The sequence below is a fragment of the Odontomachus brunneus genome, unplaced genomic scaffold (genome assembly GCF_010583005.1).
Source record: "Odontomachus brunneus isolate Ranch 3 - 2012 unplaced genomic scaffold, Obru_v1 Obru_scaffold_076, whole genome shotgun sequence".
NCBI classification, from domain to species: Eukaryota; Metazoa; Arthropoda; class Insecta; order Hymenoptera; family Formicidae; genus Odontomachus; species Odontomachus brunneus.
In genome coordinates, this window is record NW_022639526.1 from 278887 (window position 1) to 299192 (window position 20306).

A 20306-nucleotide genomic window follows, 5' to 3' on the forward strand; every position below is an offset into this window, starting at 1 on the left:
AGAGAGAGAGAGAGAGAGAGAGAGAGAGAGAGAGAGAGAGAGAGAGAAAGGAGAGAGCCTTCGTTATCGCGCGGGAACATTGCTCGATATTGAGGAAAGCCCTAGAATGCGTTCAAAGCGACCTACAATCTCAAAGGGAGACGCGATATATATGTATGTGTTTCACGAGCCTTGGCTCAAAGAAGAGCGTGGAATTCGAACGTCGACTAATCGGTTTACGATTGAGCGCAACGCAATGTGCGCTGTCCCGAGCGTTGTACGTCGCGCCACGTTACGCTGCGTCGCGATTGCATGAGACACGCAAAGTTGAACTCACCTTTTCTACGACTCACGCGGCGGGCGACGTCTCCCGTCACATTCCACGAACCCGTGACGTCCGTTACGGCTACGGGAAAGACGATCCTCCTCGTCGTCTCGGGTTCCGTCGTTGTCGCTCTCGGGTGCCGCGTGCGCGCCGGTATCATCCACGCCTTTGTCCAGCAGCAGACGACGACGACGATCTCGCAGATGCCGAGCCGAGTGTGTCCTTCTCTCCCACGTGGAGTCCTTCCCTTCACCGGCTTCTCGCCGTTGAGCGAGATTCAGCCGGCGTCACGGCGCTCCGCTCGAGATAGCGCCGTGCCACGCGCTCCTTCGGAATCTCCGCTACGCGAAGGAAGCGCCGGCTACGTGGCCGGAGTCCTTCCAGCGCGAAGCCGCAGGTAATAATCCGCGGCTGTTCCAATCCGCGCTGCTGGAGCACACGGGTGTCCAAAAGATGGAGACAGACAGAGAGCGTACGATTCTCTGTCGAACAATGAGCTCGAGAATGCCGCACTGTGTGTGTATGTATATATGTATGTGTAAAAGAGAGTGTGTAACGTAGTAGCAAATAGTAACCTCACGTGAATCTCTGTCCTCTTCTCCACGAACGGGAGAGATCCTCTTCGATATTCCCGATGTCGAGGTCACGACACGACCGGTCCCACTCGAGACTCTCGAGGTTAGGATTAGGTTAGGTTAGGTTAGCCGGGAGGAGCACAGCGCGCCAGGATGCACCGCGGGATGCGCCGCGGCGGTGCATGAAAACCGCACCGGCACAACTAGCCGCCCGCGCCGGTCGGAACTCCCTTCAGGACGACGGACATTTCCCGCGGCGAAATCGCCTGCTCTCGCGGCTCTTCGCTCTCTTTTCCTACTGTGTCTCGCGCGCTCCTCACTGTCCTTTCGAAGGGGACATCTCTTCAGACGACTGAATACGAGTGCGCGCCGAAAATCACTCGCAGCCAACTTCGCTCCGCACGCACGTTCACGTCCCCTCGACGAATGAAAGGCCTCTCTTGCCTGCGTTCTTTTTGTAATCTCTCTTATCGCGTTCTTTGTGTATATCTTTATCTCTGGCGGAGAAATTCCGGAAGGTAAGATTCAGCACTCCCCCGAGCAGAGGAAGATAATGTACCTTGGAACTTCCGGAATAGAGTCGATTGTAAGCACCGTCCTCTTCCTCGTACTCCACGCTACAGCACGGCGATCTTTTCCCGAGGACCGGTTAACGGAGTCTCTTGGAGGCGCGGCGAGGCACGTCGGGAAGTGTCACGGCACGTTGTTGCCGGTGGACGGCGGCGAGGGCCAGGAATGCCTGCTGCTGCTGCTGGTCCTGTTGGTTGCGAGGAACGCGGTCAGCACACCTTTCTCGCGAGTGCACTTCTCTTTCTCTCGCTCTTACTCTCTCCTCCTCTCTCCCTCCCTCTCTTCCTCTCTCTCTCCTTTCTCTCCGGAAGTCACGACCTCTGCGCCAACGAGTGAGTGAGCGAACGAGTGAGAAAGAAAGAGACAGAGGGGGATACTACTCGAGGAGAGGACGACGTGCCTGCTCCGAAACTACGTAGTGAACGTACACGATGCTGCCGCAGCAGCGACGACGGCGAGGACAGGCGTCGTTCACGCCCCCGTTTGTTCGTCGTACGTACGTACGTACGTATGTACGTCTGTATGTATATATGTATGAGTATGTATGTATGAACGTACGTACGTACGTACGCGCTCGTCGTTCGTTCCCCTTTCTTCCCGACGACGGTACCACGGCGACGCGACACAGCCACGCCGTGTTACGCACCCAGGAGAAGGGAGGAGGCCGTCGGCGACCTTCTCCGACGTCGCGCACCACGCACCGCAGATATACAATCACCGAGACTGCCGCGTCAGGACGACGCGCTGGAGACGCAGCTCCGTCGTGGACGAAGCGCAGCGCTTTAGAGGCTGCGCTTCTTGTCGTGTGAGATTGAGAGAGACAGAGAGAGAGAGAGAGAGAAAGAGATCGAACGAATGAGAGAGAGAGGTTCGCAGGTGAGGGAAAGCGGGGGACGAAGAGCACGAGAGTAAGCGCGAGAGGGACAGAGAAAGACGGACAGACAGGCCGAGAGAGAAAGAGCGAGCGCGCTAGAGCCGTTTCTCTCTCACGGAGCAGCCTTCGAAAGGGACGAACGCGACTCACGATTCTCGCGGCAGGATACACGTGCGCGAGCGAGCGATCGGTCGAGCCTCGCGCGTACACGCCACGGGCACACACGAGCACACGTTGTCTCTTTTTTTCTCTCTCACGAACACATATCCCCCGAGAACGGTGGCGGTCTCGTCTCTCGCCTCCTCGCCAACGCCTACACGATACACATTGCACGCAGCAGCAACGACGCCCCTACACGCCGAGTGCAGTGATGATCAGCGTGCGGCGCCGCCGGCAAGATGAGAACCCCGTTTCCGGCGACGCCGTGTGACGCCTTGGCCGGTGCAATAAGAGAGATTTCTACGTACGCGCGATAAAAAGATTTTTCGGAAAACGATAGGACCTTTCTTAGGTATTTTCGATTGGTCGCGCGCTTTATCTTGCGAAATTTATGGAGTCGCGGTAGCGAGCGAAATATAGGGATTTCTGCGCGCTATGGGGAAGTTAGTTACTAGCCTTGGGAGCTTTGCATATAGTTGGTATCGCGTCCAGTTATGCAGGATTCACTCCGCGTCCGACGTACGACGCCCGATATCCAATAAGAGAACAGCTTTCCAATGGAGAATTAAATTTTCTATTAGAAAGCTCTTCTCTTATTGGATATCGGACGCGGTGTGAATCCTGCATCAGGATTGGGAATAGCTAGGTATTTTTAGATGCATTTGGTTTGCCCTGATCAATTTTAAGTCTCAACCTACAATAAATGTAGCGTCTATTACTCTAAGACCAAAATTGTAACATAATTTTATTCGCGATTTTTTATATGATAAGCATCTTTTAGAAGTACGTTACGCTTTTGACTTTAGAACAAAAATTTACACCTTATTGAGAAGATTGAGGCTAAAAAATCTCTAAAATATTCAGTTATTTTTTAAAAATTTGTTCTTTACAATTCTATAGAAATTCTTGTTCTGAAGATCAATTCTATAGAAATATATAAAAGTTTTACTCATAATTTATAATATATACAACTTCAATTATAAATTACATTATGCATTAGTGTAGGAACTAAGGTGTAGGATTTCTTACATTTTGTACGCTGCTGAGATTGTGGAGAAGACATTCAAAAGTTGAAGGTACTCGTCGCTCCCTTCCGTTAGTCTGTAATCACACATCTAAAAACAAAAGTAAATTAGTCTTCCTTAATCTATATCCTTAATCTATTAATATTCAACATGAGCAAAAGTGTCTCACCCCGAGCACGTCACCGATCATAAGTTTCTGCTTGTCGTTCAGATCCTCGCTGAAAATGATCTTCTCGTTCAATTGATCGATGACCTGTGACAGCATCATCGAAATTGACCTAATTAATAAATTTTCTCACGGACAAATAATGTTAAGTATGTTAAATTCAACACATCAAACTTCACATCTTACAAAACGATATTTCGGACACAATACCTGCGACCCCGGAAATCCTTCCAGTAACAAGTTCTCCAGCAATTTCTCGATATCGTTGTAACTCCCCTTCTTACAAGCTTCCCACAGTGCGTTAATTTTTTCATCGGGAACCAGCTGGAGTAATGGCAACGTTTAATTTTTGAAAATATCGTCAGAAATTTGATATCTTCACTAGATGAACGCACTTACCCCGATCACATCGAGAGCATCATCCACAGTGATCTCGTAATCCTTGCCCTTTAATCTCGTGATTGATTGCAGACACATAACGGCCTGTCTCAGATCACCCCCAGAAGCCTCGACTATCTTCTCGAGAACGCTTCGGTCGGCCTTCAGGTTCTCCTCGTTGCAGATATATTCCAGCCGACCGATGCTCTTCGCGTCACTCAGCGGCTTAAAGCGAAACTTGGTGCAACGGGACGCTATCGGCTTGATGATACGCGACAGATAGTTGCACACTAGGCAAAAGCGCGTGCTGTGTGCTTCCTTCTCCATGATGCGACGGAGCGCGGTTTGTGCGGCGCCAGTCATGCTGTCCGCCTCGTCCAATATGATGATCTTGAACGGCGGGCATTTCTTGCCACTGTAAGAGCAGACCAGAGAATATGTCGAGAAGTGTAATTAAATCTTGTCACTTTTCAGAAAATGATTATTCCAATTATTTAACGCGTCGTGACTCAAATATATTCGCAAGGTGCCTCAGACTGTGCCATTTTGATCATGAGCCGCAGTACAGTACATTACTTACTCCAAATAACTAACCCTTAAGTATTTCCTTAGTAAGTTGCTCTTGCAAATAAATGTATTGACGTTAATGCAAATACTAACATGTTTTTGAAGATGCTAATTGAGTCTGATAATCAACGTATTTTCAAAGAATATGTGTGAAAATACATCTACCTATTGAATCACAATTATTTTCACAGTAAAAAAAAAAGAAATGGATTTAGCGTTCTACTAAGCTAATACTGGAGAGTCAGCATTCAGAATGTCTGTTCTCAGAGTGTGATTAGAAGCTTACTCAATCTTCCAATCTTCTTTGAGCTCTGATGAAACATTCTCATATTCGGTTGCTAATAAAAGATGCTAAATAGCTTCATTAGACCTTCTGGAAAACAACCTTTCTAATGCATCAATGCACTGCAGCCATCAGACCTTTTACTAGTTCATCATTGGCATTGACCGTTGGGTCTACCCAAACAGCATAAATGTCTAAACTCTCTTAGAGATATTTAAAACAAGTAGGATATCTTCAAATTTCTAAGATGTCTTTTGGACATTTATATTGTATAAAGGGAAGAGGAAGTATCTGAGAATTCATGGCACACCTGTTATAGATAAAACTTATCAAACCGAAGAAGAAAGTCCTCTATCATTTTGCAAATAACTACATATATTTTTAGTTAAAAAAGATTGGTGCATGATTGTATGTAATCTAAATACATCAATCTTTTTTAAATAATAACTAAAAATCTACGTAATTATTTTCAAAATAATAGAGGACTTTTTTGTTTAGTTTTACCTACAACTTTCTTATGGTTCTATCTGTATACGAGTGTGTCATAAATTGTCATACATCCTGTATAATATAATTGTGACTTATTATTACAATTACTAATTATAATTGATAAATAATTGATAAGAAGCAAGTAAATCTACAAGATAATGTTAATTATTAATAAAATATAGTATTTCATAGAAGTCTGTGTACTCACTCTGGCCTGATAGGATTAGCTCTGCGCAATGCAAAGGACTTGATCTTGTCCCTCACAACTTGGATGCCTCTGTCATCAGAGGCATTTAACTCTAGGATTCTTTCCCTGTACATACTGCCAAACATCTGTCTTGCAGCAGCATGTATTATGCTAGTTTTGCCAGTACCTGGTGGTCCATAAAACAACATGTTGGGAAAGTCTCCGTGCTCCATGGCTTGCCTTATCACGTTCACCACTTCCGTTTGCTCTACAACGTCATCGACGTTTCTTGGCCGGCTAAAATAAAAATGTAAAAGACAATTTATTAAATGTTCATGAAACATCGGAATCACAAAAAAGAATTCACACGACTCAAACCCGGGAACCAAATCTAATGTTCACCGCAAAAGTCTCAAATATCAAATACAACTTAGTATCTTTTTTCTGTTTTAGTTATAGTTTTGTAAGCGAGATACGATAAAAATAATACGCCAAGTCGATATTTACATTTTTTATGTATAAATCATCCAAGATTAACTTGGCGATCAAAGGACTGATCATGAATTTTCCTTCTTAGTATGAACTCGTGAAAAGTTTCACATGCTTCCAAGTCGGACAATTTTTTTACTTTTCTCGACTCGAAAGTTGAAGATTTGCGATTTATACTCAGGAGAATAAATACTCACTATTTCTCCACCCATGGAGTCAGATCCTTCTTATCCTCCTTAGCCCGTGAGGTTGATGGTTTTCTTATCTCCGCCGGAGCACCCAATTTCCCGGTCTTCAAGAAAGCGTGCATCTTTCCAAGCGATCCGATCGCTTGTCGATTTCTACACTCTTTCCCGCCTATTCGACGCCATATTGACTTCTACTCACATTCTTTCTTTTTTTCTTTCTTTCTCTCTCAATAAATTGCTCCAGGCGACTTCTCGTCATAGACTAAAGCTGGTGGCACATAGAAAAACTTAAGCAGTAAGATGTAAGCAGTAAGCAAATCAGCCAATCACAATCGTTGATTCTTCTTACGATCCAAAAATCAACGACTGTGATTGGTCAATTTGCTTACTGCTTACGTCTTACTGCTTAAGTTTTTCTGTGTGCCACGGCCCTAAGGCTGCGTTCCGAAATGCACTGCCAGTACTAGAAAATCTATAGTTCATGTTATGTATATTATAGAATTTCGCCTTAACGATAGTTATCATGAAATTTACGGAAAAATTTATTCTACCCCGTAGGATACATCAAATTGTGCAATTTTTTTGGAGACACTACACGTTTTTACTTGTGAAAAGACTGCGGGAAGGGAAGAGAATAAATTGAAAATCCGTTTAATGCTCCTTAAAGTACAGACTTTATTCTTGGAATATTACAAAAAGATTTCAAATACGATGTTCCGCGGTATTATACTCATTTAAAATTGTGTAAAATTTCGACATGAATTAACTTATGCGATAATTTTGTTGACGAGTGTACATAAAAGAACTAAGGAAATAAAGAACAGAAAGAGCGTTAATGATACAGAAATGATATAAATCTATTCTTGGCCAACATATATATATTGTCGTTCGCTTGTGTGTGCTGCGCCGCACGCACTATAGTTACACGTACTCGGTCCCACATGTGGCAGTTCTGGCCATCCCTCGAATGAAGGGTTATAGCGTGTTCGACTAGCCTTGGGTTAATCGCTCCGAGAGCGAATATTGACGTCATAAGTCTCTACTAGCCAATCATAAAGCTTATAAGTACTTGTTCGACCAATAAACGTAGACTGATTAACCCAGAGTGGGTTAACCTAGAGCCAGTTAAACATGCTATTAGGCGACAGTTTCCCGAAAAGTGGCGGGGATAATGTTGGTACCAAGGAAAATATCTACACCATATAATTTAAAAATTCTGTTTTTTGTAACTGCACTACTAAACTGGTGCAATAAATTGAAGTGAGGCAAGTATATGTTTTCTCATTCTAACCATTTATATTAGTTTAGTAGGTTAGCTACAAAGAACAGATATTTAAATTATATCATGTAAAGATTTTCTTTGGTACCAACATTATCCCCTGTACTTTTCGGGAAACTGTCCCCTAATCGAATGAAGTAAAGTTCTACCAGGGAGAAGCATGAGAGCGGCCACCAGCCTGATTTCAATAGCCAGAGCTAGAGTCCCTAGAATACAGAGCTTTCCCATTGCGCACACTGTGTTACACAAATCAGTTTATTGGTTGCATATTATCTTACAAGATATTTTAGATAATATGTGACTAATAAACTGGTTTGTGTACGTGTGTCAAGATGGTTAAGCAATTGGAAAGCATCCAGAGTCTGGCCATTCGGTCCGGATTCCCTCAAAATGGCGTATGTGTGTGTCATGAGGGAAAGTGAGCAGCAAAAATAAGTTTCCCCGTCGTTTCGTAGTGTTTTGGGCTAAAAAAGATATGAAAAGAGTAAGATATTTTACATTGATATTTCACCATATTATTGTAATAAACATAAAGATAAAACTAACATTATATAATTCTTTAAGAATATACAATATATATTAACTATTCGCTCTCTAACCTCAAAATAATATTAACAACATTCATAACTAAATTGTTATAAAAGTATTATTGAAATAAACTTAACTAAAACTTAAATAAAATAAACTTAAATGAAACTAATTACAGGATGCCATCTTACTGCGTACGGAAGTGTTCCAATTCATGGAAAATAGGTTATTCAATGCACCATCTCCCAAAAAATTTGGAGCAAAAAAAGCAATGGATTACTAATATTGGTAGGGATGATTTCGACTTCTTTAAAATATATTATAACACTCTTTATATTATTTTATTTACTTTATTAATAACACTCTTTATATTCTTAGTTTTTCATTCATACATTAATAAACTATATTAATATACAATAAGTACATTTTCCACCAGAGATGTGGGAAAAGCTACACAGCCCCAACAATTCTTAAAAATAAATCAAATAAAATTATAAATAGTGCCTCCTTAGATGCAAATGACATTGGTTCTGCATGTAAAATTATTTACATGTAAATTTTAAATAAAATATATGCTATATTTTTTAGTAAGAAGAATATTGTTAAAAATATATACATTTACAGTAAGTTTGCAATGAATGATAAAGTTGTTTTATTTTAGAATGAAGTTCATATTAACAATTCAAATACTAAAATAATTTTCCTTTCCAATAATATTTCCTTTTAATTTATATATATATTCTTTAAACGGATGTACGTTCCCGCTACATTTTTATTTGTTCCGCCATTGTGAGGGAACGCAGATCTTGCGACTTGTGATTGGACTGTGTCCAATTGCCCCGTGTCCAACTGATATACACCTAGCAGTCTAGTAGTATATAGAAATCTGTGGGCCAGGCTGTATTCTAGGGACTCTATTTTCACGCTGTTCGATGCGCCATCTGCACTCATTTTTTAGGTGGAACTACGTTCCCTACACCCATTTTCAGACGCTACCGTAAAGTGTCGTTTTGTTGCGTGTCTATTCTACGTCTATTTTCTAGCGATTCGTATCCGTGCTAAGCGCATAATTGAGTGGTTAAGAACATGGGCCCATATCCTTGAAATTTTTTGAAACCTATAAGATTTGTTCGCGTTGTATGCCCCAACGTGCTCCTATTCGCTCCAACGTACTCTGATTGGTCCGCGTGATGACGTAAACCAATCAGAGTGCATTGGAGCGTGTAGGGGCATGCGACGCGAACAAACCTATATATTATATATATTACCTGAGACGCGCGCTACCTCTTGAGACATGCGGGATGAGAGAGAGGTTCCTTGTTTCCTTTCTTATCCTTATCTGGTTCATAGTATAGTCGAGAGGGGGGAGAATGTGATACAATCCAAGTTAAAAGTTATAGACAATATGAAAAGCAGTGACCACTGAATAACAATGACTTAAGCTTATGAACGAAAGTTTAAGATATAAAAAAATATTTTTTTTTTCTTATTTATTAGTATTCACTTATCGATTTACTATTAAGAAAAACAAAGCAAAGATGGTTCTTAATTCAGAGATTCAGCTTATATTTAAAAATCAGCCAACTTAGCTTTTGATTCAGACTGTACTAAACAAAGACAGAGCACTGTTTTAAACCCACAAGTATGCTCTCTCTCATCCCGCACACTCAAGAGGTAGCGCGCGTTCCAGGTAGTATATATTCAATGGCACCTACACACGGAGGCAATGCTTCACGTATCGCCACGCGAGGTCTCCAGAGTCAACTCAGAATTTGTCTACGACTCCTGCGGATCACTGCAGAACCTTAATTGTCATCGCTGATATTTGGGCAAAAGCAAGTTATGAGTTCGATACTCGTGCCGGAAATTCCACCAGCGGGCTTTTCTTTTGATCTCTGTCAAAGGTGAAAATTCATTATAATTCACATGTATCATTATATTTATTTCGTGATAGTTATTAGAGATAACCTACAATTTATCGATATTGCTGTGTCACAGTTGTAAGCATTATTTTTCGCGAATTAATTAATTAATTAATTAATTTTAGTATTATGATCTCTTCATGATATTTGCGAAATAAGAAAAGTGTGTAAGATAATAGAACTTCGATAAATTTTAAATTATTTTACGAGTTACACTACCCTACCTGTCATAAATGTTATGATTGTCACAATATGAATGAGATTAACTACTAATAGCTATTTGAGAAACAATCAACGACTTTGTTTTGTCTGTTTTCTTATAAATTTCACTATTTACATAATTTGATTCTTTTGTTTACATGTCATATAAACAAAAGTGTATCATCATTGTACTTACAATCCATTCAGATTTAAAACTGTTTTTTTGTGTTTGTTTATTTTATACAGGAACAATGCACTGATCAAGAAAGGCTTTGCTGCTCCAAAAGTAGTAAAGACAGGCACCACCATTGCTGGTATAGTATACAAGGATGGTGTTATTCTTGGTGGTGACACGAGAGCCACCGAAGATACCATCGTGGCTGACAAATACAGCTTGAAGATTCATTATCTGGCTCCTAATATGTAGTAAGTATCATAACTGCCTTCTTTTTATAATATATTAATCATGCAAGAGCATTGCATCCAAGTGACTCAAATTATTCTTTCAGCTGCTGCGGAGCAGGCACTGCAGCTGATACTGAGATGACTACTGAGTTGATAGCTAGCCAATTGGAGCTGCACCGTCTAAACACTGGCCGTGTTGTTCCTGTATGTACTGCCAATACAATGATAAAGCAGATGTTGTTCCGTTATCAAGGCCATATCGGTGCTGCCCTTGTATTGGGTGGCTTTGATCTCGATGGTCCTCAGTTATATTGCATTTATCCTCATGGCTCTACTGAGAAACAAAAGTATACTACCATGGGATCTGGCTCATTGGCTGCCATGGCAGTCTTTGAGAGCAGATGGAAACCAGATCTATCGGTGAGAAATGCATCTTCATATTCTTATTTCTGTAGATGATTATATGATTTGTCTAAGCCGACTACTATCGTTTTAGAATTTGAGCTCACATTAAGAGTCGTTACTTGAAACTTATCCCACGTGAGATGCATCTGAATTTAGAGTTAAAGTTTTTTTTTTTTTATTTGAATCATATATGCGACATTATATTTGTAATGGCGATATAACTAAAAGACTCATATCTAATTCTAAATTCATATCTAAGTATTTCACCTGAAACAACAAGTTTCAAACAACTGTTAATGCAGTCGTATGAGTCGGGAATATTAGAAGTAGAAAAAGTAGATATTAGTAGTATGAATAAAAAATAAATGAGAAAAGAAATACATAAAAATAAAAAGCCGCGACGAGTATTAAATGTATAGGGTATATTTTAAATGTAATTTTTCGTTTTAACACATATATAATTTGCAATATTTATTGTGCTTTATTTATATATATAAATTTTATAATTTTTTAGTAATTTATATATTTGTATAAATCATTCACACTTATTAATATATTTGTATGCTTTTCTTCTGTCGTATATAAATTAGATGTTTAAAGTACACTTACGAAAAATGTCACTTTGATCTCGATTTAACAATGGCTATCGTCGGTATCAGGAGGAAGAGGCGAAACGATTGGTGGCGGATGCAATTCGCGCCGGTGTATTCAACGACTTGGCGTCCGGCTCGAACGTGGATCTTTGCATAATCCGCAAGAGCGGTGTTGAATATCTGCGGCCGTACGATACTGCTAGCGTGAAGGGTGAACGGCAGTTCAATTATCGCTACAAACCTGGCACCACTGCGGTACTCAGCAAGAAGATTATTCCGATCGTCGTGGAGGAGGAGCATGTGCGCACTATTAGAGAGGAACCGATGGACACCTCTTCATGAAGAAGTTTTTTTTAACTTAATTCGGTGTTTTTAGTTCTAAGTTTAATTCGTAAATGATTTTTGAAGGCGAGTGAAGTCTCGTAAAGTCCGGGCGTATATTTCTAATAAAGGTCGTCGAGATCACGCAAAACAAAAATGTACGATTTTTAGGTTCTAATTTTTCGAAAAAAGATGAACTACGATAAAGAGCTAATTAAAATCGACGAATATTAATGACAAAAACGAAAATGTACGATTTTTAAGTTCTAGTTTTTCGAACAAAGATGAACTACGATAAAGAGCTAATTAAAATCGAAGAATATTAATGACAAGTATTACAAGCCGCACTTTAAGAGAAAGATGTAGGACAGCTTGCGAAAGTATCAATAATTTTCAAACCGAAAGCGATAAAAAAATGTAATATTCTCGGGAAAAATATTAAATATTAGAAAAGTCCAGCGGCCTGCTTAAGTCGCTGCCTTTTCCAGGCCGGTAGCTTCTCGAACTCTGCGGGTTCCATCTTAAAGATTGCGATAAAATTGTCGAAGGTCAAGTGCATCTCCTTGCGTCGTACATCGACACCGGTCGGTAGGTTCTCCGGTTCGCTCTTCAATACCGCTAACGGGTACTTGACATAGTTGTCGAAGTCAGTGGTTGTCTTTGCGGTTGTCTGCAGCCTCGTTGGCTGTTCCCTGTCCTCCAGTAGGGCGCAGAAAACCTCGAACGACTTGTAATCTCTCAGCAGATTGTGGTTCCAGTTGTCGAAGAGCCCGATGAATGTGGCCGGCTCCAAACCTGAGGAGCAGAGAAGTCTCAGGGGACGTGACATATGTAAATTCGAGCAAAAATATTCAAAGAAGGAATACCTAAGAAGAAATTATAAGTATAAAGAAAATAGACGCTCTTGACATAAAATGAATTAGAAACTATTTTTTAAAATATTTACAATGGTTCTTACGTCATCCGCGAGGGAGAGATATCTTCGGTATGAAGAATGTTTTTCAACTGGGTACTCACCTTGCTTAATTATAGAAATTGTCGTGTTGCGATTGCGTCCTGCTGGATGTGTGTAGAGGTACACTGAGGCGTCATCGACGCATTCTTGCAGTGTCCGCGGACTGGAAAACTTTCCCACCCACACCCAAATCACGCTGCCAGCGTCTAGTAACCAGACAGCCTCCGGTATCAGAGAGTTCTGTCGAAATCCGAGGACCTCCTCGCCCACAAAAAGACCGTTTTCGGTTCTACATTGAAACAGATGCTTGTCCAGCTCTTCGCCAACCTCCTCGGTCTCCGTGCCGTAAGTACCCCTTCCTAAAGACAAAAATGTCACTTTATGGTTAAACTGGAAGTTACCAGCTGACTTTGAACGTATTTGAGTGACTTTATATATTTCCTCCATAATACCATATATTATGATATAATAATATAGTATAAAACAATATCTATGTGTGATAAGTAGTTGTAAGAGATAGTTTTGAGTTTCTCATGCGTCAATTTATGATTTATATTTCCGAATTACCTCCGAGTTCGACCCAGAAGTCATTGCTCTCTTTGCCTTCGGCGATGAGAGGCGCGTTTCTGGGCGCGAGGCGTCGCGAGGCCTGTCTGGCGTCGCCGGTGCTCTTGCCACCACACCAGACGATCGGCGTGCTAGAGAACAGAATGAACACTGCGCTGGAATCCAAGCTGCTGGCTCGCAGCGGACGTTCCACCGCTTTCGAGGTGTATGGCGTCGATCCAAACACTCTGACTAAATACTTCTTCGGCGCTGCAAATAGAATAGCTTTTTATTATGAAAGTAGAACACGCATGTCAGTAGTTTAAATTCTCATCAATGTCTTATTGAAATTTCTATTTACATTTGACTACATTGACTACATTTCTATTTACATTTGTTAATCTTTTCTCATTTCTATTCGTTTACATAGTAAAAAAAGGATTGACTTACGTGAGTCGCGATGACGTCCGGCAAGTATCTTCAGCTTTCCATCGTAGATCTGCAGGAGGTGAGGCGGTTCCCTGCCTTGGGATGCCTTCACCAGCTGCGCGTTCGTTTCTTCAGATAAATGGCAGGCTGCCGTCATAGCCGCGTCTCGGTCCACTTTGACGGAATGGACGCCTTCCCAGCAGTAAACCTGAAGATATGACACAATCGGTGAACATTTCGACATGTAAAGTAAAGATCAAACTAACAAATAAAAATTATTGACAAAATTATATTAATCAATTAAAATTGCATGAATAACTTGAATTTATTAACAGAGCAACACGTACAATGCTGCGACACCTTCGTCCTTGTCCGTACTTGTACAACATCACGTAGCAGGCCTCCGCGTAGTAGATGCCCTTGTCATCCACCTCGACCATGCCTTCCTTCTGCTCTACCCGCCACAAACTCCTCTCTCCGGATCCGTCGTCCACCAGTTGACACTCAGCCGCCATCCTGGGTCGTTCGTTCATGTAATCAGGTTCAAAGCTCACCGGTAAGGTCAACGGTCTCGTCTTGGACGGCTCCCAGCCTCTCAGCAACGCCTTCATCTCCGCGGGCTCATGACCCTCGGTCGCTCTGGCTACCGGCATGCCGTCGCTGTAGTTCTTCTTCTTGACGAAGCCGCGCGCGTTCCTCACCGCCTCCAAACTCTCGCGAGCGTTCACATCGCGACCTACCCATGCCCAGACCCCGGCCTCGCCGCGGTCCACCAGGTAGACAGAACCGGAAGTCAGGTCGCTGCGCAACACCGGACCGGACTTGAGCTCGGCGACCTTGTACTTGCCCGATTGCTCGCTGCATCGGTAGAGTTTGATGGGACTTGGTGGGTTCACGCGATGCTGACGATCAGGCGCCACCACTCTCGCCGATGGCTCCAGCACGCTGCTGAAGAGCTCTCTGTCGTTGCTAGGTAGCGTCTGCTCGTAGCCGTCCTCGACCACCACCACACGTTGATCAACGTTGTTGTTCTCCTTCCTGGACTCCAGCAGAGTAGCTGCGTGCCGCTTGTGTAGCGGTTCTGACAGAGTGCCTAGCCACAGGAAGACGACTCCCCTGCAGATGAGAGGAATCTTTAGAAGAGGTTCTGTATCACGGAAGAAAAAGGTTCGATCTATCCTTTAAAGAGATTTTTAGGCGCTTGTACGGAAAATTGAAAATAGATTTTAATGTATTTTATATGATGGGTCTGCTAAATGTTCGTCGCATCTTAGCAATGAAGAAATGAAAGAATATACGCGTAAGTGACGACTTTGAAATATTCACGGAAGAAAAATAATGTTTAATAAATAGGTATATGTAATAAATATATATAGACACGATAATAAATGAATAGTATTCGAGATACTGAAGCACAGAAAGTGCACGCTAAAAGATCCTCGGTTTTCCGTAGAGAATCCGCTGTGGAAACCTTCCGAGGCCTCTATTAAGCCTCATTTAACATTAGAAGAATCAGACCCATCGTTGCTCAATTTCCACAACGCGTGAGTACTTTTTTGCACGCGGAAACTTTCACCGGCGGATTTCCACATCGTCCGGTGGAAAGCGAAAAGGGAACGATCGTCGCACGGAGTGCGCGCCTGCGAGATCACCGCTACGATATATACGCAACCACGGGGAACTTCCTGTCACGCACTTTGCCCGAGCGTCCACCAGGATGACGTCTCTGGAACTGAAGTGCTCCCAGTGCACCTTCTCCAGCTCGGTCAGGATCGGCACCGCCACACCGGAGACGCGATGAAGAGTGCAGCCGGGCGTCTCGAAGTGTAGGTTCTCGACGACCAGACGTTGCCGAAAGTAGGCGAGGAATCTGGGGCTCTCGCGGCCCTGCGCCTCCCTCATTAGAATCGTCGCCGACACCTGAGAGTCCAACTCAGCGGCGCGAAGCGCCGCGGCACCGGACGCCGTCGAGTCGCAGCTCGAGCCGATCCAGAAGTGAATGGCGCGCACCACCGTTGTGCCCTTTTGATCTTTCACCTGGTAATCGACAAAGCGATCGATAGATAACATAGACAAGTAAATGGGATGTTGAACTTTTACTACAAAGAGTCTTCAGAAAAGAAAGAAATTGTTCCTATAGACTTGAGATCTTTTCTTTTTAACTGAACTGTCTGAAATGATGCAATAAGTTAGAGTGAAACAAATATATCTTGTTTTATTCTAACTTATTGCACTAGTCTGCATCAGTTCAAGCAGTTCAGCTGAAACAGAACAGACATTTAATTATCTTCTCAGCAAGACGAATCGTTAATTGTAAGTAAAATTAAAAAAACATAATTATCTTGAAATTTTTGATATCTGAGGATTTTAATTTAAAATAAGAGTCTATTCTTCACGTGACTTCTATTGAGAAATAAGTGTTTGTTATGATAATTGGACAAGAGCACGAAGAGATCAAGATTAGTTAGAAAAACTCGGGAGTTGTGGATTTCGTATGCGAGACGAGGACAGAGACGAGCTTTCGTTTGGTTTCTCTCACGACGACGCAACAATAGAAGTAAAAGTACCGGCATTCCCGGATAAGGAAGAGCGCCGTCCTTCGCTGACACTGCGTAGACGATGTACGCCGACTCGGCGAAGAAGAAGCCCATATTGCTATTAGGTACGGCTGTTGCTCGTAGACCCTGAAAGCATGAGCGTCAATAACAACGTGTAATCGTAAATAAACATGAAAAAAATAATCCGATATAATTTATCAATTTATTTATTATATTTCTATATTTTAAATCTTAGACAGTACTAAACTCACAAAAATGTCCAAAAGACATCTTGTTTTATTCAAACGTCATTAAGATGTCTTTCAAAAGTTTGTGCTGCCTAGGATGATTATTCCAAAAAAAAAATATATATATATATAGTTTTTAATAATAAATTAAAGTTATCACACATAGAATATATATATATATATATATATATATATATATATATATAATTATAACAATCTAATAGCTGTAACTACCAAATCTGATAACTCTAATTAACTTAAAATGACTGTATTAGCAATCACAATATTATCATTAATGATTCAACTTTCTAATAGTCGTCATTTATTTAATTTAGAGACAAATTTTATCTTGTATTGCATCTTATCTTTTGTTATATCGAGAAACGTTGCGACTTCATATTTACCCGATAATTATCCTGGTTAATAAATAACGAGCTCACCTCAATTTTCCAGACGCGGAAGGTGCTGCTGTTCTTCGGGATGTTCCTGAAGACTTCGCCGCCGGAGTCATCGCTGCGACAGCTTTTGTCATCCTGCGAGATGGCATTTAAACCTTGAGGGTACAACACGCTCGTCATGTTCCGCCGCGGTTTACCGCCGGAAACCAATTTGCCGAAAATCTCTGCCCCCCCAATCGCTCGAAATTTCGCCGATCGCGCCTAATCTCGCGTGTTACATCGGAGGCGAGGTCGCATAAGCAGCACGAAACATCAACCTATTATTAAAGCACCTTGACTCAGAGTACTCTCAGATAATTTGGCACAAAGGACAAAGTCGAGTGTCCTCAAAATTGTTGCGGAACCGTCGGAAATGTGAAGTGAGTCGATCGACCGATGAGCGTAGATACGCGCGGGCTAATCAGCAACGAGTTTCAACATCGATAATATTATATACAGAGAGGTAGCAAAAGAGAGGGTCCTTTGCACGGACGTTTCGCAACGGAGAAACGGCGCTCGCGCGCTTCCCGAGCGGACTGAAAACTGGGATACCAGAGCTCGCGAGGACCTCCGCATCACAGGTGCACTCGAGTGCTCGCGTGCCCGTTGCGCTTACGTATACACACTACACACGCAGTCTTGGACGGAGCTATGTGTTTTCATTTCTCGCATCTCTGATCCACTTGATTCTATTTAATCAACGTACATATTTAATTAATCCACTAATATGCAATTCAACCCAATTTCACTGTTAGCACTGATCTGACCGTAGTTTCTACTTGAAGAAGTCTCATGACTCGATTGTAGCTTTTAATTCCACCGTGGAATTGCGTGTGCAAATTTTGAAAAAATTCCCCATCGTCACCGAAGAGCAGGACGTAAATTTTGGAGAGACGTTTCTCTCGCGACGCCGCGCGATTTCGAATAGTCAATTCTGCGCTACGCTCTTCGGCTTTGAGTTGATTGACCTGTAACCACATCGGATCCCGGTAAGATGGGCCCCATTATGCGGTCACCGTCGCATTGTGCTGGTTTTGTTCCCCGATGTGTGAGTGCGTGCGTGCGTTCGCGCTTGTTTCATTCATATCCACGCCTCGCATTCGGCGGTAACTCGAGAGAGAGAGAGAAAGAAAGACTCTCGCGTGTATTATTGTGTACGTACACGCTCACGCACACGTGTGGCTTAAGCATCATCCGCGACGATCATCATCGCGACAGGCAGGAAGTCGCAACTGCCGCCCGCACGCCCACTTCTGCGGCAGTTGCGCCAAAAGGTGAAAATTCGCGGTCGCCCGACCGCGAACGGTTGCGAGTCTCCTAGTTCTCGCGGAGGAAAAAAACACCGATTTATTACTTCGCTCGCGACAATTCCTTTGTTCGCTGACTGAAAAAGCGAAAAGAGAAAGACAAGTGTGTGAGAGAAATTGTGTATCTTTTGAGGTACTATGTTAGATTAAAATATGAGAAGCATGGGTGTATTAGATGTACATTTGGATATTTTTGACTGTAGACTCGATAGTCCAATTATCCTTCTGAGAACAAATTGATTTCTTCCTACAAAAAATTGACGCTAAAAGTAAGAAAGACAATATTTGCAGCTTAATACGTTGCATCTTGGACATCCTCAATTTGTTCACTACTGTGCGACTTAGCCGAGAAGTATGCTAATTATTTTTACGGTTATTCGAGACCTCCTTAAGTCTATCAATCTTCTCTGCCCCTCCATTTCCTTTCCTGCCACATTAATATTTACTCTTCTTCTTTCTCAAATTCGAAGATTTTCATTCTGTATTAATTCTTCTGAGCTATTGAGGTCCCCAATTAGACTCATCGGTTAAGAGCACACAGAAGAAAAATCAAACTAAATCGAAGACGCACTAGTCAAACCCGAAGATTTCGCGAAAGAGAAGAGAGAGAGAGGACACCGCCTATCTTCTTTACTCCTTGAAAAATCACAACACCGCCCTTGAGATCACCGCTGGAGAACGAACGCGAGCCGGAAGACGCACGTCCATCACCTCCTCGAGAATCTCCCTGAAAATTTCGCGCCCACGCGTCGCCCCCCGCGCGCATTACCCACCCCCTCCGATCGAAGGAGGTCGAAAGGCCGAACTCGCGCTGAACGGATTATCACTCACCCGCCTGAGGAGATCCATTGTTCTCGCTATCTATCTCTCTCGGCCCATTCGGGCGTCTCTCGCCGGCGGGGGACACGCGCGAAGGAGCAGGATGTTACTATACCTTACTTAGCCGTGCTCTCGCGTAAGCGTACGCGACGGCTAACTGTATAAGCGAACAACTGATAGCCGGCCGCGTCGATGCCCGGCATGAAAAAGAAACCGTAGCGGTGCGGCCGCCTCTCCCGTACTCGGCGTTGGTACCGCCGTCCGGAAGTGGGCCCCGGAACTCCTGCCGGCCAGCCGTGACCGGCGGGTAGCCGCGAGCTGGTGGTGGCGGTGGCCTCGTGCTGGAATAACGCACGCTCGGGGCCCGCATGCGGGGGCCCGTCCCTCCTTCTATCGCGATCTCTGTCTCTCCCTCGCCGGAGGTCTTCCGCGATCTCACCTGAGCGAGCGGGCGCGCGGACAGGTGTGCGCGCGCTCGCCTTTCCAACGTTACCTCCTCCTCCACCTCCTCGCCGCGGACAGACGGAGCGCGGGCAACTTTATTACACACGTCCTAGAACGCGTAATGGGATCCTTCCCCTTCCTCGGGCCACTCGCTCGCGCTTCCGCCGTGTTTCGGAGGTGTGCGGGAATTAAGGACGTCGAGTGAATCGGACGAAGGAGCAAGAGAGGGAGAGAGAAAAAAAAGAGAGCGAGTGCAGTGCGAAGTCGGAGAATCGAAAAAGGGAACGGGATGGGGTCTCTTTCTTTGAAATTATAGCTCTAGTGATAGATAAGGCAGATTGTACGGTAGTTTATCACACGTCCTAGAATACGTAATGAGCGCCTTGCATGCCTCGTTTCGCTCCCGTCGCGATGAACACGAGGCATCTCACACGAATGCGAGGATTAGGAACGGTAACGAGCTGAACAGAAAAAAAGAAAGAACGGGCAAAAAAGATTGAAAATTGAAAGGAGATTTTTATCTCTCTATATATGTGTGTGATTATATATAATTAAATATAATTATATATATGTAATTTCATCCAGCATTATTCGTGGTCATATATGATTATGTATAATCATACTCATATATATATATATATATATATATATATATATATATATATATATATATATA

At 42.9% G+C, this 20306-nt stretch overlaps 5 protein-coding genes across 18 annotated transcripts in view; 2 read left to right on the forward strand and 3 right to left on the reverse strand.

The window, feature by feature from the left end:
- LOC116847326 (catenin delta-2) overlaps window positions 1–430 on the reverse strand; it is a 63572-nt gene extending 63142 nt beyond the window's left edge. For 7 of the 8 annotated variants that reach the window (XM_032822218.1, XM_032822219.1, XM_032822217.1 and 4 more), the window contains exon 1: window positions 317–430. The gene's annotated coding sequence lies outside the window, so the exon portion shown is untranslated. The remainder of the gene's footprint in view (window positions 1–316) is intronic. The other variant, XM_032822221.1, reaches the window with a different exon arrangement.
- A 30-nt stretch (window positions 431–460) lies between these two features.
- On the reverse strand, window positions 461–6506 carry LOC116847327 (replication factor C subunit 4). Of its 4 annotated transcripts, none has more exons than XR_004378743.1 (8): window positions 6264–6506; window positions 5599–5874; window positions 4073–4466; window positions 3884–3997; window positions 3677–3760; window positions 3512–3597; window positions 1439–1636; window positions 461–1376 (listed from the first exon to the last, which is right to left on the reverse strand). XR_004378743.1 is itself a non-coding variant. In XM_032822224.1 (7 exons), the coding sequence occupies exons 1-7, from the start codon at window positions 6374–6376 to the stop codon at window positions 1573–1575; spliced, it is 1131 nt and encodes a 376-aa protein (XP_032678115.1). In that variant the 5' UTR covers window positions 6377–6506; the 3' UTR covers window positions 461–1572. The 4 variants fall into 4 exon arrangements, 1 of the variants encoding a protein (XP_032678115.1); XR_004378742.1 differs by having other exon boundaries at window positions 461–730; window positions 880–1636; XR_004378741.1 differs by having other exon boundaries at window positions 461–786; window positions 880–1636.
- A 3271-nt stretch (window positions 6507–9777) lies between these two features.
- On the forward strand, window positions 9778–12364 carry LOC116847282 (proteasome subunit beta type-7). Its single transcript, XM_032822121.1, has 4 exons — window positions 9778–9965; window positions 10431–10610; window positions 10694–11009; window positions 11654–12364. The coding sequence occupies exons 1-4, from the start codon at window positions 9904–9906 to the stop codon at window positions 11927–11929; spliced, it is 834 nt and encodes a 277-aa protein (XP_032678012.1). The 5' UTR covers window positions 9778–9903; the 3' UTR covers window positions 11930–12364.
- The window catches only part of LOC116847279 (villin-1), an 8707-nt gene continuing 406 nt past the window's right edge, over window positions 12006–20306 (reverse strand). The window contains exons 2-10 of one of the 4 annotated variants that reach the window (XM_032822113.1): window positions 19199–20091; window positions 17064–17156; window positions 16406–16522; window positions 15535–15875; window positions 14186–14954; window positions 13860–14046; window positions 13431–13679; window positions 12926–13222; window positions 12006–12703 (exon numbers count right to left, since the gene is read on the reverse strand). In XM_032822113.1, coding sequence (XP_032678004.1) covers window positions 12354–12703; window positions 12926–13222; window positions 13431–13679; window positions 13860–14046; window positions 14186–14954; window positions 15535–15875; window positions 16406–16522; window positions 17064–17156; window positions 19199–19216 — 2421 coding nt within the window. In that variant the 5' untranslated portion in view covers window positions 19217–20091 and the 3' untranslated portion in view covers window positions 12006–12353. Of the gene's footprint in view, window positions 12704–12925; window positions 13223–13430; window positions 13680–13859; window positions 14047–14185; window positions 14955–15534; window positions 15876–16405; window positions 16523–17063; window positions 20225–20306 lie in introns of those variants that run through there. The other 3 variants (XM_032822114.1, XM_032822111.1, XM_032822112.1) reach the window with 3 other exon arrangements.
- Window positions 19986–20306, forward strand: part of LOC116847283 — a 1949-nt gene continuing 1628 nt past the window's right edge. The window contains exon 1 of the mRNA XM_032822122.1: window positions 19986–20083. Coding sequence (XP_032678013.1) covers window positions 20018–20083 — 66 coding nt within the window. The 5' untranslated portion in view covers window positions 19986–20017. The remainder of the gene's footprint in view (window positions 20084–20306) is intronic.

What these genes read in the sequence shown, in the direction of transcription:
- LOC116847327 (XM_032822224.1), bottom strand. Translation starts at nt 6,376, where the DNA reads ATGCACGCTTTCTTGAAGACCGGGAAATTGGGTGCTCCGGCGGAGATA. An exon ending in AAGGATTTCCGGGGTCGCAG is followed by an intron (nt 3,761 to 3,883) that starts GTATTGTGTCCG and finishes ATGCTGTCACAG; the next exon opens with GTCATCGATCAATTGAACGA. An exon ending in ATCTCAGCAGCGTACAAAAT is followed by an intron (nt 1,637 to 3,511) that starts GTAAGAAATCCT and finishes CGCAACCAACAG; the next exon opens with GACCAGCAGCAGCAGCAGGC.
- LOC116847282 (XM_032822121.1), top strand. Translation starts at nt 9,904, where the DNA reads ATGAGTTCGATACTCGTGCCGGAAATTCCACCAGCGGGCTTTTCTTTT. An exon ending in TCTTTTGATCTCTGTCAAAG is followed by an intron (nt 9,966 to 10,430) that starts GTGAAAATTCAT and finishes TATTTTATACAG; the next exon opens with GAACAATGCACTGATCAAGA. An exon ending in GATGGAAACCAGATCTATCG is followed by an intron (nt 11,010 to 11,653) that starts GTGAGAAATGCA and finishes CGTCGGTATCAG; the next exon opens with GAGGAAGAGGCGAAACGATT.